The sequence below is a fragment of the Gymnoscopelus microlampas genome, assembly GCF_963454915.1.
Source record: "Gymnoscopelus microlampas genome assembly, chromosome: 15".
Lineage (NCBI taxonomy): Eukaryota > Metazoa > Chordata > Actinopteri > Myctophiformes > Myctophidae > Gymnoscopelus > Gymnoscopelus microlampas.
Window position 1 is genome coordinate 33,904,770 of NC_139952.1, and position 19,363 is coordinate 33,924,132.

At 42.1% G+C, this 19,363-nt stretch overlaps 1 protein-coding gene across 2 annotated transcripts; it reads right to left on the minus strand.

The window, feature by feature from the left end:
- Positions 1–1,209: 1,209 nt before the first annotated feature.
- lipea (lipase, hormone-sensitive a) lies at positions 1,210–11,910 on the minus strand. 2 transcript variants are annotated; one of them, XM_084081326.1, is made up of 11 exons: positions 11,859–11,910; positions 9,754–10,003; positions 9,243–9,527; positions 8,741–8,831; positions 7,687–7,832; positions 7,066–7,251; positions 6,291–6,443; positions 5,406–5,550; positions 4,874–5,101; positions 2,809–3,218; positions 1,210–2,133 (listed from the first exon to the last, which is right to left on the minus strand). In XM_084081326.1, the coding sequence occupies exons 2-11, from the start codon at positions 9,991–9,993 to the stop codon at positions 1,912–1,914; spliced, it is 2,106 nt and encodes a 701-aa protein (XP_083937452.1). In that variant the 5' UTR covers positions 9,994–10,003; positions 11,859–11,910; the 3' UTR covers positions 1,210–1,911. The 2 variants fall into 2 exon arrangements, with proteins under 2 accessions (XP_083937452.1, XP_083937453.1); XM_084081327.1 differs by lacking the exon at positions 11,859–11,910 and adding an exon at positions 11,356–11,674.
- Positions 11,911–19,363: the final 7,453 nt, after the last annotated feature.

A 19,363-nucleotide genomic window follows, 5' to 3' on the forward strand; every position in this document is an offset into this window, starting at 1 on the left:
TGTTTACATTGGTCATGTTTGTAAACCTGACCTAAATTTGTGCTGTGCTGGCACTTTATGAAAGTGTCAAAATTGTCAAATCTGGGAACAAAGATAACTAAGACAGGTGCAAACAGTGCAAAAATGACTACTGTATAGAAATGACAGGTGGGAATGCCAACTTGACTGAGGAAAAACTAAAAGATCCTTGACAGGATAAAAATGTGAACAAATAAGGCTTGACATGTATAAAAGTACATTTTAAGAAGCAATTAAAACAAGACATTGATTCAGCTACAGCCAGCAGGTTCCTGTCTGGTACTCAGATACTCTGGCTGCGTACAGGCTTGTAAAAGGTTCATAACTCTAGACATGTAATTAGGACTAATATATAGTGTTCTCCTTAGTTAGTTTGGCACCTATTAACTGCTTTTGGTAATGTTTTGCTTAAATATAAAACATATGTTATGTAACTAAAGTTCTGGATTCCTGCCAGTGGCAGTGCTTAATGGTGGCATCATAATGAACTGACTCTGGTGCCATGGAGAATGAAATAGAACACCACCGCAATAGTCACGCTGTGACTAAATTAATTTAAGTTAAATAAAAGCATGCATGATGATTTGGGATTTTAGAAGTCAAAATTGATTTGATCATGGAGATATTCCAAAGATTAAAACATGTTTGATAATGTGGCTCTCAAAGGCCGGGATCAAATAAACCACCAAGGTTTCTGGCAATGGGCCTTAACATTGTTTGATAAAAGATGTGATGACAACATCTTAGAAGGCAAGTGATCTGGGCCAATAATAAAAAAAAATCAGTTTGCCAAATTTGACACTCCAACACACTGGAGTCTGCAGTAGTGAATGCATTCTAGCATAATGACATTTCTGTTCTAAATAAAAACGTAGTGTGTGTCACAAGGGTCTGGCAGTAACCAGAGGCGGTCCTGTACGTTTTCTATGAGAGAAAGGCCAGATTACCCTTTCAGACTTTTCCATAGACTTGACAGTCCCTTTATACTGTTTATTGCAACACGTCAATTCCACTTCCCTCTTTTCTTCCAATATCAATCCACCATTGTAGGACATTTTTGTAGTGTGTACTGTGTCCCCAAACCCAATTTTCTTTTATTCATTACAAACTTGTGTGATGAAATGGCAATATTTAGTACAAACCTTATAGTGAGTACTACAAAAGATGAGCTCACAACAAAAATATATGGAATGTTTAAATTTTAGATTTAATACTTCAATTTAATTATTTCCACAAACATGTCAAGTTCAATTTACAGTTTGACAAGTCACTTTTGGTAATACAGGCAACGTGAGACAAAGTTTTCATTATCCACAAAGCCATACAGTACAGATGCAGTCAAGGCACAGCTGCTCCAACAACTCAAATATCATTTATTGCTATATTGCAAAAAGGCTGGTTCTTGTGCGTCATCTTTCTCTTCTGTCTCCCAGAATGTAGTTTCATGATAGTAAATACAGTAACATTTAAAAAATGTTTAGCTACCTTTAAAATATATATTTTCTATTGTATTCAGTGGCATATGTTAGCACTGTTAAAAGGTGATGTTTCTGCTGTGGGAAATTAGAACCATTTGGGGAAAAGTAGGCAAATAGTTCACCGTTCTCTCACAAATTCAGTATGTGTAGAAATTATTTCCCTTATAATACATTCACTTTTGTGCCAAAAGCTGCATGCTTTGCTGCAGTTATTGCTTTAAATTCTTCCCTGATTGTTAATATTTTCTTAGCATACATTTAGAACATTTCATGTTGTTTTCATGGCTTTCTTTTATTTAAAACCAAATCCCTAAATTTCCAAGGCGACTCAACGATCGGGACTCCCCTTAACCTCACAAAAAACTATACCTAAACCTGATGAGCTGGTCTTCAGATTAGTCCTTTCTATCTTTAGTTAATTGTGGACAAAAAGGGGAGGGTCCCGTTTCTGAAAGACCTGTCTCATTCGCTCTACACAGATATTTGAAGCCTCCTCTGTCTCCTTGGCAAGAGCTGATAGGCTGAGGAAGCCATGTGGGAGGTCCTCTAGCACTGTCAAGGTCACAGGCTGGCCCATATCGCGCAGCTTCTTGGCAAACATCACAGAGTCGTCCAGCAACGCATCGAGTGCCGAGGCCTGTGTTATCAGAGTGAGTAAATAGCATGTCATGAGAAAGTTAGCAGCCAGAAATACACACCTTACAGACACAGGAAAAATGACGCTACCTTGTTATGGGAGGTGGGGGGCATAAAGAGGCAGTGTCACAGACCTATTACTCCTAGATCAAGTGTTCCCAAACTTTTCAGGCCGCAACCCCCCAAAATAATCATATTTGAAATGGGGACCCCCCGGTCCCCCCACCCTCACAAGCACTTGGAATTGTAGACATTACATTTAGTTTGCCAGAGCATCTGACAGCTTACAAAAATAAAATGTAAATACACTCATTAAACAAATGAAAAACTGAAAAAGTACCAAGAATGTTTCACTGCCTCTTTAAGTGCAAAGGTAACATTGGCAACATTTCTTAAGCCTATTTTATACTGTGTGAGGAGGCTAAACCCTCATTGCTCATAGCTTTGAACTAGATACTATTGGAGTAACGAGCCATGGTTCACACATTATAATTTAGGTTTTAGACATCCAAAATAACAAATAATCAATATTGAACAATGCTAGGCTCAGTCTCAATATTTCAGAGACAATGCAATTAACAAATAATCCCTTGTCCCTAGAGTGATCATGTATGACAGATAAATAAACATGATCTGCCATAGCAGTGATTTCCCTCAGACCCCCTCCCTCTCTCACCACTATGTGAATAGGTGGCAGGCCTCTTAGCAGGTTATCAGGAGCCAGCAGTGGTGACACAAATGGATTCTTGACAATGGGGCAGGCAACAGGATGAACAAAAGCCAGACATTCAGAGCGAAGGGGCTCAAAGTTTTCTGGGTAATCCCAGTGGATTTCTGAGTTTGTTGAGGATGTGTGGGAGGATCCTGTGGACCTCCGGTGGGCGTCATTGTCCGGTGACCTCTTCCTGGGCGTTGATGATGATGAGGATGACCCCACTCCCCCTGTAGTTCTCCTAGGGTCAATGAAGGACTGAATCCAGTTGGAGGCTCCCTGCGTGAGGTCACTGAGCAGCACGACTGTGTCTCTGCTCAGGGCACTCAGGGTGTTCACACATAACGTGGGCTGCACAGTCTGACATTCAGTGCCTGGGAAAGGGAGATGATGTTGGGTGGGGATTTTTCATTTAGTATAGCACAACACAACTGTTAGGGAATTTGGGTTGGGGATATTGGTGCAACAAAGTGACACAAACCTTTTAACATGAACAGCATAAGTACTTGGATTAAAAAAATGTAAGGACACCTCATCTATTCCATTTCACATAATGATGGATCTTTAGTGTATTTGTTGACAATCAGCCTGTATTATAGTCTGGTCTGCACAAATTGAGTTTAGTAGTTTTAGTATTTTGTCTGCCAGCCTAGTGCCACACTGGCACCACACTGGTCTGCTATTAGATAATGCGATTAGAATTCTCTTTTGTTTATTCAGTGTCACTCTCCAAGAATGTGGCAAGTGGATGCTTGCCAAGAGCCAGGCTCAGAACACAGTCTTCAAATGTGTGCAATGGCAGTGACCAGCATGGGTTAACTTGCCAACAAGCTAGACTCTTCCCAATCATGAAAAGCACACCACAATCATGAAAAACACACCACAATTTGTATTCACATGCCTCTGGAAGACATAATTACCTTACTACTTCTTCACATCTATTACCTGATACTGAACCATTCATTAAAAACATTAGTTCTTGTTCAAATGGAACTGAAGTACATGTTCTTTTCTAGATGGAGCGTCAAATAGCAATAATATGGGTGTCTATCTTTGAATATGGGCACAACAGTGATGCAATAGGTACAAAGCATAACAAACAAAAGTAAGCACAATATACTGTCCTTGTTACCACAAGAAAAGCATGGTACAGCAATTTCCCTTATATTTGCTCAACTGTTTGATCTTTTGAATTTTCTCCCCAATTTAGTCATTATGCCATTCCCCCCATCTGTGTATATTCCCTGTCACTTCCAAACCCTACTGTTGATCTAGGGAGGGTGCAGAGTCTGTAGACAACCACTTCTCCTCTGATACACATGGAGTCGCCACTAGCTTCTTTTCACCTGACAGTGAGGAGTTTCATCAAGAGGGTCTAACACGTGCGGAGGAACACACTATGCCTCCCACCTCCGCTCCCTGCAGAACAGGCGCCTTGACCAACTTGTAGGAGTCGCAAGTGCAGCAATAGAAAACACTCTCCCCTGCCGGCTTCCCACCCACAAACACGGTAAATTGGGTTCATTAGAGCTCCCAGCCAAACTGGAGGCATCACAGAGGAATCGAACCAATCTCCACGTTCAGGGCCGCTTCTCCCTACACGCACACTACGCAGGTTGCGTGGGGCCCCGCCTACCCGCCGATCAAAGAGGCCCCCTCTCCGCCCCCTCCCTTCAGCAGAAAATAACGTGCATTACTGCGTTCACATCCGCGCAGGCTGCCCAGCACACTAAAACCGAAATAAAGTAACAAAAAAAGTAACTTTATCCGCGGGAAACCCGAAAAAAATCGCGCGCGGGCGAGGGACACATGCGTAGAGCCCCCGTGGAGTCTAAAGCGGCACTGTCCCCGTTGGTGTGCAGGAACTTGACCCCGATGTCAGCCAGTCGCCCCACCATTTCCCCGTTTAATGACACACTATATATGTTATCATTAGTAGCAGTGGTTTGAATGTGCATTTGACAAGATTGTTTGAAATTACCTGTTGTAAAAAAAAACATTTATAAACACACCATTTCTGTTCACATACCTGTGTAAGCATTGAGGCACTTTGCTAAAACACCTAGAGGCAACAGTGGGTCAATTAACGTCAATAGGCGGGAGGGCGAGGCATCAGTGGTGAGTAAGGTAGCAGGGTAGGCAGCCATGATGCCATCAGGGACTCGTACACCGCTGGCTATAGCCCTCATGGACACAGTGATGCAGAGGTTCCCCCCGGCACTGTCCCCCGCCAGACAGACTCGCTCTGCAGTGGAGCCTAGGGCACATACGTAGACAGTTCTCTCTGTGTTAACATGACGCCTGTTGGACAGTGCTCCCAAGCACATGATCAGGGACAAACTAACAAACCAACATGAAAGGCAGGAAATCAGTAATTACCGTTTACAAATGACTAGGAACCAGTTTGCAAAAACAAACTTCTTCTTAGAAAACAAAAACAGATGGGATTTATAGAGCATTGGCCATTGATAATCATCCTGTAAATCTCTGCAATTATGTTGACAGATTCACAGATGAAATATAAATATTCTCTACATGAGAAAAATAGCAATATCACTGACCCAGGAGATGGCAGTTCTTGAGCGCCCAGCAGTAGGCGTACATGCATTCCTCCAGGGCTCTGGGGAATGGGGCCTCTGGTGACAGAGAGTAGTCCACGGACAGGATGGGCATACCCAGATCCTTAGACCAGGTTCTCAGGTAATTCTAAGACATGACAGGATGGGTGAGGAATAGAATAAAACACATCAGGTGAAAAAGGAATCAAAGGAGCAATATATAAAGTTGATGTTGTGGCGGGCAGTGTGTGTGTGTGCGTGTGCGTGTGCGTGTGCGTGTGTGTGTGTGTGTGTGTGTGTGTGTGTGTGTGTGTGTGTGAAAAAAGCAGCTAAACGGCTTGCAAAATTCTGTGGAATCTCTTCTACTATCGGTAGCCGCCAAATATGGCGAAGACGCTGTTATTTGTACCCCTAAAAGGTGTGGGAGTATTTGTCCATGATTTGCTGACTGTACATTTTTGACAGCACCTTGTAATATTTGTGTCCTTGTATTGTATCTCTTATGTGTACATAAATAAATGATTAAAATGTGTGTGTGTGTGTGTGTGTGTGTGTGTGTGTGTGTGTGTGTGTGTGTGTGTGTGTGTGTGTGTGTGTGCGTGCGTGCGTGTGTGTGTGAGTGAGAGAGAATCTACTTGTGTAAAGGTATGTACACAACACATGTATATAAAGTCCTCATCCTTCATTGCTAGATATTTTGTTTTATTCCTTGATTCTGATGTACATCACTTGCCTCTCTAGGCTGTGATGCACTTACTGTCTCTTTTGAAATGTGCTACACAACGTAAATCCATTAGCATTGATGTAGTTACAGCTGTGGAAGATTAAATTACTGTGAACACCATTATCAATTTTCATGCATGTTTAATGGGATAATGCATAGCAGACCTCATGGGATTTTGAGGTCTGGGCCACAAATCCCCCTCCATGGATGTGAATGAGCAGCCAGGGAGACCGAGGCAGTCTCTGGGGTCTATGGACCAGGGATATGGAGATGGGTGGAGGCTCGGTGCGTGAGAGTGCCAATATCTCCTCGCTGTCCTACAAGTAAAGAAATATATAACTGAAGAAGTAATAAAAAAAAATAAGAGAAAGATTTCATGTGTAAACATCTGGGGCTGGTGTTGGTCATAGTATTTAATGATTCAAGATATTTTTGGAGGTCTTTCACGGCTGCAGAAGAGATAAAAAAAAAAGAGTACAATAACAGTTCTAAAAACTAATCACACATTTCCTGCCCACTGTAAGAGTGTGTTCACACTGTCTGCCAGTTATGAAGAAAAAGTGCTGTCTAAAGCGCTTTTTGCATTTTGTTTCCATAACAACATTGTTCACACAATTTAGAGAGAGTGTATTTGTATCAGGGATCTTGTACAGTATACATTAATCTCAAGCAAAGAGAAAAGATGCTTTGTACCAGATTTAGCTACTAGCTACTATTTCCATTTGAAGTCCCTGGTCAGTGTCGAGAAACAAAAAAACACAAAACAAATCATATCCACTACACAAGGACCAATAACCTATCATTCCTACATCCATGCAGACATTAAAAGGGTAGGACAGTGTGAACATGCCCTAATTGTTGTTCTACCTTGTTTTCATGTTCCTGACCACATCCCTGCACATATAGTAATCTGTAAAGTTTAAACATATGGATGCTCACCTGTCCTTCCCTGAGGTCGAAGGAGATCAGGCGCATGTGGACCGGTCCAGGGCCCGAGTGGGCAACAGGAGGAGATACATTAGTGGACAGACTGGGGTCTGAGGCCAGGGGGAGACGTAGAGGCACAGGAGGCACCGTGATCGTCAAGTTCACCTGCACCGTGTTAGATGCTATTCTGTTGAAGCCCTGTGGGAAGACCAACCAGACAGAGAAAACGTGTGTGTATGTGTGTGTGTTGGTGATTGACGGTGGGTGGTGGGCAGCGGTGTAGTGCAAAAGCATGAAGACATGTGAGGCCTGTCATTTGACAGTGATCAGAAATGGTTACAGGAATATGCCACCACACTGGATTAGTAGCAAAAAAGGCATAACTGTGACATTATTAGGTCTTCCTTCCTGATCATTAAATATATTTTTTTAATAGTGTATTCTGAATCTGAACCACCATGAATCTTTACTTCTTGTTGGTGTTGTCAGGAACATGATAATATTAAAATGTTTGCAGACCAATGTTGGCCATGTTCACATGGTGCCCAACAGACTTGTATTCTCAGTTTTCAGCAAATCACAAGTAAAAAAAAAAGATGGGGTATCTACTGTATGTATCTTAGCCTTGCCTACCGATATTAGCCCAGATTCTGTGAGGTTCCAGAAGGTCTTCCAGAACTGCATGTCCAGATTCTGGGTAATGCGCTCAAACTCTAACCCCCTCTGCTCTGGGTCAAGGACATACTTCCCTGATGTGAGGAGTGAGAGAGCTGCCATGCCTTGAACAGAGCAGAACAAAACAGATCATAACACACTTTGACAGCAGAGCAGCTAAAGCACAGCAGAAAAGAAAACTAAATGAAGTATTCCAGACGCCTCTGAAAGAGAAGAACATCTAAGAGGTATGACAGAAACATAGAACAGATTTATAGAATTATAATTTACAATTTAGGGATTTAGCAGACATTTAGCATTTACAGTAGCATACAGACAGAATGGATATTTCTATTCATTAAGCAATTCTTACGCAAACAGAAGGTGGGGGTAGAGCTGGGCAATAGGGACATCTCAAATATTATGATGTTTTTGGCCAATATTGATGATAAAATTGTATTGTGACCATAATATAAACTTTCTTTTTCATTTTTCAAACATTTTCACGAATAGCTAAAACAGCATATCTACAAAATGTGACACGTTGCGAGCTTGTAGATTGGCTATTTATTTTAGTGGTTAAAACAGAAAAAGACAACGCTTAAGCCATATCACGATATTATGATATCCAAAATCCCAGACGATATCTAGTCTCATATATCACAATCTTGATATAACTAGACCGATGCTCTTTTGGCCCTGGCCTACTCTGGGACCACTTAAGTCGGGAACTGCTGTAACCCCATAAATGGGAGGCAAATCAGGGGAGAGGAACACACACAGACCGCCAAAAGAATGACATACATACATATTGTCCTGCCCTAGTAGGGGGCCTCCATGATGCATTTGTTTGATGTAAAGATATGTTGGTTATGGTATCCAAAGGAATAAGGGCCATAGATTCCCCCAGCAGGAAGGTTTTTGAACACAGAAGTAGGGCATTCATGACCTATACTTTGATATCCATCGAGAGGAACTACATCCTCCCATGGACACAAAAACATTACAGTATGTCTGGAAAGACTTACTGTACCTAGCCCAGAATGCTGTTTTCCATAAGACTCTCCATATGAGACCATGCTTATGACGACAGTCTGGAGAAATGGACGAAGAGTGGGAGTGAACTGTCAAGAGAAATGAAAAGATATTCATTTAGTTTATCGTTTTAAAATCCACCATTAAAAAAGATCAAAAACCAGGGGTAAGCAGAAAGGTTGACACTATTACAAAAGAATTGAGAGTAATTATTAACTTAAGTCTTTAGTTTACAAAACAGTCAACACTTTTATAGACTTGATCCTCTATATTTAGAATATAGAGGATCTCTCTCTCTCTATATATATATATAATCAATAGCATACATCCCACAATCTGCCTATTAGATTGAGATATATTGTATGCAAAGATTTTGGCCTGAGGGTGGCACTAGAGGCTACATCATGGGGTACCTCAAATGGTAAGGGCTCATCCACCATGCTCAGCAAGTGCACTTAGGGAGTTACCATAAGAAATTACATTATCTGGTGATTTCTCACCTGAAAGCCCAAACAGCGGCCATAGAAACAGGCCTTGTGCATTGAGGTGTACTCCTGTACAAAGCGCTGGCTCAGTGCTCCATCTTGCAGGGTGTACAGCTGGCCACGTTCATTGTCATTAAGCAAGCGCTGGGCGAGGTAGAGGAGGGCCCGCAGCTGGCACAGAGCTTTGCAGTAGGCTTCCATCTCAGCTGCGTTGTGCTCTGCCCTGAAGAAGGCGCCCTGACAGTTGGAAGTGATGTAACGGCCTTTGTGGATGATGTGCATGAGGCAAGACAGCAAAACCTGTTGACAATAGAGAGAGAGAGAGAGAGACAGATAAAGGATTCAAAGTTTAAGTTGGTGGTACAGTCAGCTGGGGCATTAAGGCCACTGTGGCCTCAGGGCATGCCATTTTTTTGAGGGGCACAAGGCCAAACTGAGGGGCAACTATGGCCATGGCCTTCGTGGACTCCCTGAAATTCCTGCCCTGACAGAGAGAGAACATTGTATCTATAGTGCATACTTATACCTTGACCAAAGTGCGGTAGCCATTCCCTGGTGTTTGTGCATCAAAGTCATAGTGGTGGTAGACTGTTGTGAACCCGGCGACCACTGGTTCTAGAGCGCGGCCATGTTCCTGGATCTGTCTCATAGACGCCACCAACCTCTTTGTAACATTGCTGTACAGCACGTCATCAGGCCCACAAAGGGCAGCGATGTTTTCGTCACACACAATGTCCAAAGTCTCGAACACAGCCTTGAAATCCATAGCTGAGGAACTGGGGGAGAATGATAGACAGGGATAAACAACTCCTTTACACATGCTGTCTCATCAGCCAGGCATGCAGTCACCTCACCATTAAGTAATAATGTAACGCTCTAAACGAACATTGCTTCACAAAATGTAATAGACACACAATCAGCTCAATCAGACAGGCCCCATGACATCACCTGCTACTTAGCCTTATTTTTCTGTGATATATTCCGTCTTATCTGTTAGTTCTGTTCAAAGGTTGAATTTCCTGTCTGGATAGTCAGGAAGCCTACTTTGAAACTAGGCTCTAAGGAGCATGTTTATGGACTGGTTGCATAGGTGGAACCTAATAGGTAGCCTATATTTTACATCAATACAAATAAAGACGTGTGTACAATGAGGCAATGCTATAATATAACAGTTCTTATTCTTAAAGTGAACTCGGTAATCTACATATCAACTGCCTCACTGCCAAATTGCAGAGGATTCCTTCCCAAGACTGTACACAGTATTGACTTTCAGCAAATGTATTGACTGCAATGTGTTATATGTATCTTTAAACTGTTTAAAGTATGTACAACTACAGCTATGCTATTTAAAAGAGGCTAAGAATCTCTGCTATGTCAACATGTATATCCACTGCAGGCGTAGGCTATAGGGCTGCGTTTTAAATCAAGTTAGTCTAGTGCTGCAGATGTCATCAAGTGTCAACAAAACTGGGGCGCGCCGACCTGTGTTGCCTATTAGTCTAGTCCAGTGGAGTGGTTCCCAAACTTTTTAGCTCAAGACTTAAAAGAGAAATTAGACGTTTGCCCGGTACCCAAACTAGTGAAAATAGCAGTAGATTTATTTATGAAATCCTTTTGAAAAATCTTTTGTTTCTAATTCATGACAAATTTTGCATTTTTTTCCCTTTAGTTTATTTCTAAAAAAATGTTTTCAAATAATAATTAAAAACAAAATGTAGGAAACAAAAAACTAAAAGGATATTCACTTGTGAGTGACCCATAAAAATGGATCCGCGCAACCCACAAATGGGTCCCGACCCGACCCATGCAGTGTTTGGGAAACAGTGGTCTAGTAGAGAGATGAAGAGTAGAGATGTGGCCTATACTGTAGACAGACATACAGGAAACTGCCTCCAATAGGCTAATGTGGGAATTCCTCTACAATTAGGTAATATCCTCTTTACATTAAGTAAAAACGAACCAAAAGATCTATATGTAAATTAAATACACGACCAAAAGCTTGGATGTTTTCCATTGAAATAAGTGAGATGATAAGTTTTAAGACAACAGTAAAACACACCAAAGCCAAATATGGTCAAACAACATTAAACTTGCGTAGCAACAGAAGGCGACATTGTTTTTGTGTTACCTTATTCACGGAAGTCACGCTCTCCTCTCCTCTCATATTTTGGTATGAGCGGCATTTAGTGCGTTTTCAGTTACGTAACAGACATCAGATCTGATCTGATCTGTACAACCCCTTTAACAACCGACCCCAATCCACCCAAACAGCTGATACACGATGACGTTATAGCGACAACCGACCGGCTCGCTGCTGCGATATCAGCTTTCATCTCCTCGCAGTGTTACAGTCATGCCATTGTATGTGTGGCAACACTTTCTTGGCAGCATATTATCGTGCCTTGAATTGCCTTCATAGTAAATTGTGTTGAATAGAAATGAGTGTATACTTTCGTTCGCATGACAACTTCACACAAGAACGAACACAGAGAGTATTCGAGCAATAGGCATTCCGCGATCTGTCTTTACTGCTCTAGTCTACTCTCAGCAATGAATGGTGTATATTCGCCAGAAGCACTGAACATGATTAGCATGCTGGTGGTGGATACATAAATTCGAAATTCGACTTACCATCGCCTACCATTCCATTCCCATCCTCCCCTGGCCCTGCTGACAGTTTCGTTTCCGTAGCCCACAGGATCCTGGGTGTAATGCATGTCATGTGAGCCCAGAGCGCTGTGCTGCGCTGTAGGCTTTGGGCAAAAAATATCAACAGGTAGTAGGCACTGGCAGTAGTAGCTCTGGTTCAGAGCGTTAGTGAGTTCCCTCTAACGCTCTGGAAGACCCCTCGCTCTGCGCATGTACAAGGAATTCCACTGTCCTGCCAGCGTTCAACTATAGTGAAAATAAACAAAACCATTTCGCTACTCACCGAAGCAAAGGCTGTTTTGTGTTGTTGAAAGTCTATTCTCGGAATGCGCAAGCCTCTCAGCACCCCACCTACTCTGTAAAATACACTTTTTGGGCAGAAAATAAAATATGTCAGCGAAACTGAAATTATTCGTATTTACTCCACAGTGCCCTCTACATTTTGGTTAATGGTAAGTTCAAATCCCCCAGATCGGTAGAGGCACTGTGGAGTAAATACAAATAATGTCCGTCTCGCTGACATATTTTATTTTCTGCCCAAAAAGTGTATTTTACAGAGTAGGTGGGGTGCTGAGAGGCTTGCGCATTCCGAGAATAGACTTTCAACAACACAAGACAGCCTTTGCTTCGGTGATTAGCGAAATGGTTTTGTTTATTTTCACTATAGTTGAACGCTGGCAGGACAGTGGAATTCCTTGTACATGCGCAGAGCGAGGGGTCTTCCAGAGCGTTAGAGGGAACTCACTAACGCTCTGAACCAGAGCTATGGCAGTAGCAGCCTATATGAACGTGCTATGTTTTACTTGTTGCCCGACAGCCCACTCACTTCAATGTAATCCAGGGATGCCAACATTGGACTGTCAGAATCCAGGAGATTTTTGGGGGGTGGGGTATGGGGGGGGGGCGCGGCTAGTAGAGACAGCAGTAACAAACTGGGGGTCTTCCCCCCAAAACCTTTTAACAGAGTAGATGTAATTTCCTGTGTTTTGGTGAATTTTGTGAGTTTCAAACTTTTATCAGGCTTGCTTTACTACAATGTCATCCATTAAAACGCTAAAAGTACTAGGCCTACAGAAATTGATTTGGTGACTGAAGCAATGTAAGACCCACCTTTAATAATAACCATTCATTACTTAAAAGTTAATATCTCATTAAAAAAAAACGTTTTAACATGGTAGATCAATCATAGATGTAAGTTCCTGTGTTCTGGTGAATTTTGGGAGTTTGAACCAAATCCAGGAGATTGTCAGGAGACTCCTGCAGGATCCAGGAGTGTTGGCAGCCCTGAATAATCTCACTCTGACTCAATGTAATCTCTCTTTATCGCCTGTGAAGTGAACTCCTGTCTACACCAATGCAATGTCAATGGACTGGACAGCAAAGATCTCCTCCTCAAGGCAACCTTTTGCAAAAGTGTGAGAGGGGGGAGACAGAGAGAGAGAAAGGTGAGAATAATATTGATCATCATGATCACAGATAAAAGTACAAAGGTAGGTAGTTGCATTGCATTGTATAATGGCATCCAGAGTGTGTGTGTGTGTGTGTGTGTGTGTGTGTGTGTGTGTGTGTGTGTGTGTGCGCGTGCGTGCGTGCGTGCGTGCGTGCGTGCAAGTTTGTGTGTGTGTGTGTGTGTGTGTGTGTGTGTGTGTGTGTGTGTGTGTGTGTGTGTGTGTGTGTGTGTGTGTGTGTGACTGCGTATGACTGTGTGTGTGTGTGTGTGTGTGTGTGTGTGTGTGTGTGTGTGTGTGTGTGGGTGTGTGTGGGTGTGTGTGTGTGTGTGTGTGTGTGTGTGTGTGTGTGTGTGTGTGTGTGTGTGTGTGTGTGTGTGTGTGTGTGTGAGAGCAAGGGAGGGGGGGCAGTACTTCATCTAGAAAATGTAAGCTGAGTTGCTAAAAATGGGTGCCTGTGTGAGAGACATTTTTAGTTAATTGAACCTACTATCTCTGCACTGCCAACAGTAAAGAGAAGACTCTGTATTGCACCACTACATATTTGAAGCCCTAACTGTGGCATTTCCACAGGCCTGTGTCCAGTTTCAAATGCTCAAGGAACTCTGTTAACAACTTAAAAAAGGACTGTCCATAGATTCGTTGCACTGGACCGCTCTGACAAGCCTCTCATTGTCGAAGTGTCACATATCTCAAAACGACGTCCTGGACCTGTGTTGTATCCAGCTGGAAAACATTCCAGCTTTCTATTTGTCAGTGGAGATGTTCTGGGTAGAATTGATCACATAACTGACTGCATTTAGAATTTAGACCAGGGGTCTTCAACAGGGGGTCTGGGACCCCTAGGGGGTCCTCAGAGTTACTACAGGGGGGCCGCCAAATCTTTGTGTGTTAGGATTTCTTTTTTTTACATTAACCACTTGAACCCTACCATCCCTATTCTGAGGAGAACTTTAGCCAATGTAGCTATGTGTAGTGGGGGTCTATGCTTCATCTCTCTCTCAGCTAAGGGATCCTTGGGCTGAAAAACATTGAAGACCCCTGGTTTAGACAGTAGAGTGATAAGGGAACCCCTGTCGCTTGCTGTTTGACTCATGCCCTTTTTTTGCTCTTCTCAATCACATTACTATGATGCTCTTTCAAGCACAGTACACATCATACATACTTTCCCAATAACAATGATCAGCTCCAAGAAATATCCATGGTCGATGCTATTGTCACCCAGGCTATGCAGTACACAGCCTCATTTTCCAACTGTCTGTAGCTTAGGCCCCTCTTCCCTATAACTGATCTCTGATAAACCTGATGTCTGAACCTGATCAGGCATGTACTGTCAGCTCTCTACCCCCAAGCATTGTCGATGTCAGCTTTTGAGCAGTTGAAAAAAAAAGAAGCTTCGGCACAATTTCTGTGTGACATGCTTTTTGCATGGTGTTCCATTCTCTGGTCTGGTGCACATACTATATCTCCATTCGCATTCAAGTCACGAAAATGCTGGAGTCAGTTGCCTTCCTGAAGGCCAGGCATACAAAACAAAACAAAACTAAGCGTGATGAACATTACATCTTGTGCCATCTCTACTAGTGAACACCTTCTTACCCACAGGGTCTTTAGTATCTTGTTTGGGGTGATGATGAGAAAACGCCTGCAAGCGGTGTGTAAGGATTTTTGAGTGATATGCATGAAACGTACATACAGTACAATCCTACATACAATCTATGGACCATTGTAAGTTGAAGAGTAGTTTGTACATGAAAAAATGAAGCCTCCATGAGCCAATTAATATTGTATAATAAAGAGACTATGATAGCCAGAATCCCTCAGTACTCAGCTAAGCTGTTTTCAATGCTCATTTGATAGCTGCATAGGTTCCTTTCTTTCAATCACGGTTTGGGGGTAGCAGTAGTTCAGGAGGTAGCGTCACTGTCTGTAAGTCACACGTCTCTGGTTCGGAATATCAATATTATATTGATATCAATATCAATTTAAATTACAATATCCACAATCCCTCACTCTGCTCAGCTGTTTAGAATGCTCATCTGTTAATTGCATGGACTACTTTCTATAGTTCAATCTATTCTGTTTCTATGGCTTATTGTATTACTTGGCCCCCATATTGCTGCTAGCAGCTATATTTATTATTATTATTATTATTATTATTATTATTATTATTAGCACTGAATGTTACTTCAGGTGACCATACAGTCTTATTGCACAATACTCTTAGCAAGACAGGCAAGCTGATAACTTTGCGGAAAGCTTGTACTTTGTTTTACTGTAAATGTTTCACTGGTGAGCCTAACCGGTATGGGATGGGTATGACATTTTGCAATATGACCGATGGGGCTTTTCAATTGACACCGTCTATCGCTGACACATCACTTTAGTAACCAGTAACCCTGGTTCTTACTGTATTTCTTTGCCCAGCACTTCCCTGTAGACATGATCATTATAGGGGGCACAGTTCCGTTTGTTCATCTACGTATTACTGTGGCTTCGATGAATGCATTTCTCACCATGGGTCCATGGCAATGTTTTCAGTTGAGGAACGTAACACAATTTTGTTAACCACTGAAACCCTACCTAATTCTTTCTTTCTTTCTTTTTTGTTGTTGTTGAAAGTTTTCAAAATAAATGTGAAAAAAGCAGATCACAACGTGTCACATTGTACACATTGTGAGATTGTAGATGGGCTATTTTCATAAAGTTTTTTGAAGATATTATGATAAGCCAAAATTAGGGACGCCAGGGTATACTTTATGATATTTATGGCAATAATGTTAAATGTAAAAACTGTTTGCCGAATTTACATTTCTTATAAAATAAAATACCATAGAAAACATGGCTTCATTATTGTTTTACAGTATGTTTCAGAGACAGAGGTAGAAATGGTATAGGTAAGTTCTGATTATACACTAACACAAAATCTATACACTTTAAAAGGTCACCTCACCAGTGCTTATGTTGGTACAACATCACTGCCACTTCACACAAACTGTAAACTTAAAGTATTTACACGCAAATCAGCTGTTAATCTCCTTTCCTCCACATTGTGACACCATAAACAAGTTGTGTGTCGGATGGATGCGGGAATAAGGTGACATTTCCCGAACAGCTACTACACAAGGGTACTGTTTGTATTCGTTGTGCCATTTGCGTGATCAGCCTGTCTGACTATAGAATTCCTGTTCTCTCATTTCCGATCTGTTTTGCCATAACACAAGCTTCACTACAGTATCATGTTCATGGAAAAGATTAAGCAGCACCAAAACAATCACTTTGATTTGTTGTACAAAATATATACAAGGATTTTATTCTAGAAGAAACTATAAAGTATAATACAGGCCATTGTTGTAAATAAGAAATTGTTCTTTAAAACCTCCCTGGTTAAATGAAAGTAGAATGAAAGAAAACTAGAAAAAGTGCTCCTCGGAGCACAGGTCTCCGCCAGGTCAGGTAGGCTATATAATAGGCCAATGTGAAAAGCGTGCCATTTCTTCTTAGGCCTCGCACGACAATCGGACACTGACTGCGTTGATTTGAGGTATTTTGTTAAAAACATTTGTTTTGCTAAATTAGACCTGCTGGTGGCGCTATAACAGGCCAATGTTAAAAGGGTGGCATTTGTTCCTCAACATAGTGTGAATGTGCGTGCAAAGTTTGACCGCAATCGGACGGTGCGTTCATGATTTGCGGAATTTTATTAAAAACAAGCCAATAATGCAAACTTTAGATGTCAATCTTAGCCAATCAGGATGGAATATGAAAAATCAAACACATCCGTCTTGATCACATGACTATAGAGATCATGTGTACCGATTTGCGTGAAATTTGGATAAAATTGGAAGTTGTAGTATAAAATAATGTGTTTTACATAAGTCGGCTTCCTGGTGGCGCTATAAAAGGCAAATGTGAAAAATGCAGGGCAAAGGCTTTTCCTTGACCTCTAGGGAGTGTGCATACAAAGTTTTACACAGATCGGTGCAGTTATAGGTAAAAACACGAATCGGCCTGTTATAGCGCCACCATGAGGCTGATTTAAAAAATGTCAAATGGTATTTCTTCCTCGGCCTAATGGGAATGTGCGTGCAAAACTTGATGGAAATTGCATGCTATGTTCATGATTTGAGGCATTTTGTTCAAGACGGAGCACTCCTGCAAACTTTGGAAGACATTTCTAGCCAATCAGGATGGAATATGAAAAATCTGAAAGACCGGTTTCGTTTAATGACTATAGAGATACTGTGTACCGATTTGCGTGATGTTTGGACAAAATCTGTAGGAGTACTGTCAAAAAATATGTTTTGCACAAATCGGCCTCCTGGTGGCGCTATAAAAGGCCCATGAGAAACATTTGGGGCAGAGGTTCTGAATTGGCATCCAGGGAGTGTGTGTGCTAGTGATGAGCGGGTCGGGTTTTTTCATGACCCGCCCGCCCCGCGACGGAACCCAACCCGCCTCAACCCGCCCCGCGAACCCATATATAAATCTATGGCTCGACCCGCCCCGCGACCCGCGATTTCTGTAAAATCATGAAGGTTAAATAATCTTCAAGTATACACCCCAAGTGTATTCAAACTGTTATTATTGTTATTATTCTTATTCTTATTAGGAATAAAGACAAAACAAGAGCATGTGATTTCTTTTTTTTTTGCGTGTGAGAGCGGCTGACCCGCTCTCCCGCAGCCCGCATAATTGCCTCCCATCCTGACTCGACCCACCCGCGCCGCGGGTCCCGCGGGTTACGGGTCGGCCCGCTCATCACTAGTGTGTGCACAGTTTCGTTGCGATCAAGCCAACGGTGCCGGAGATTAGCTGGTCACAGACGGACGGACGGACACACGGATACACAGACGGACGGACGGACGGACAGGGGGAAAAACATACTCTCTCGCCATGCCTTTCGGCCTGGCGGAGACAATGAGACCAAAAGAGGTCAAAACCTGGTATATGACTGGACTGTGTATGAAATGCTGGAGGGCTTTTCATTTTGATGGGGAGTTCATCCAAACTTCATATCATAACCCATAATCATATGGGTACAAAACTTATCATTGGTTAAGAACAAACTCCATAAAATCATCAATGTATCCAGCAAGATAGCTGGGGTACGACTTGAGAGTATGGCAGCAATGTATGAGACCCGGGTACTTAGGAAGGGAAAAGCTATTGCTAGGGATAGAACTCACCCGTTATACAGTGAATACAATCTTTTACCTTCAGGACGACGGTACACAGTACCATGTTGCAGGCTTCAAGATCATTTGTCCCCACAAGTATAGGACTTCTGAACAAACAGGCCCCATCTCAGTGCATAAAATGTAATGTGATGCCTCTTGAACTATGCCTTTTCTATTTTCCTCTCTGTAAGAGAGGAGCTGTGTTTTTTGTATCCTGATGGCTGCTTGGTACAAAATGAATTTCCGCAAGGACAATAAAACATCTATCTATCAAACTAGCTATACAGGAACTAACCATTACGATTGAAAGGATGACTGCATGTCATCTTATCAACCAAGAAATTCTCTCCGATGACAATAATTGTTTTGGAATGAGTTAAATAATAGCACTGTAGCGCCCTGCAAATGATAAGCAAAGTTTGGTTGGGATAGGGGTGTTTAGTCTGGCATGGCCAGACTAATATCAGGGTTGTTGTTTTTTTTGCACTGGCAGATTCGTCTGGTTTCCAGGCTAAGGCCTGAGGGCTGTTTGCTCTGCGATTGCCTAGTTTGATGTTAGGCCAAACAGCATCCCATAGCTTGGAGGTGATTGCCCTTTGATTTTCTAGATCGTTGTTAGGCCAACCAATGGTGTAACTTCATCAGCCAGTCAGCCCGGCCACGCAGTGGTGGTCCAGCCGAAAAAAGATTTTGTATTTATTTTGTTACAACAGAAACTGCTCTCAGTTTCAAATGAATGTGGCAGAGGAAAAGAGAAAGAAAAACACATTGTGATTCTGTCGACTTCTTGTACAGCCATGAACAAAAAGCCATATCAACGAATGTCAGTCAAACCACAAACCAATCAATACCACATACA

What these genes read in the sequence shown, in the direction of transcription:
- lipea (XM_084081326.1), bottom strand. Translation starts at nt 9,993, where the DNA reads ATGGATTTCAAGGCTGTGTTCGAGACTTTGGACATTGTGTGTGACGAA. An exon ending in GCTACCGCACTTTGGTCAAG is followed by an intron (nt 9,528 to 9,753) that starts GTATAAGTATGC and finishes TATTGTCAACAG; the next exon opens with GTTTTGCTGTCTTGCCTCAT. An exon ending in CAGAATCTGGGCTAATATCG is followed by an intron (nt 7,252 to 7,686) that starts GTAGGCAAGGCT and finishes GTCTTCCCACAG; the next exon opens with GGCTTCAACAGAATAGCATC.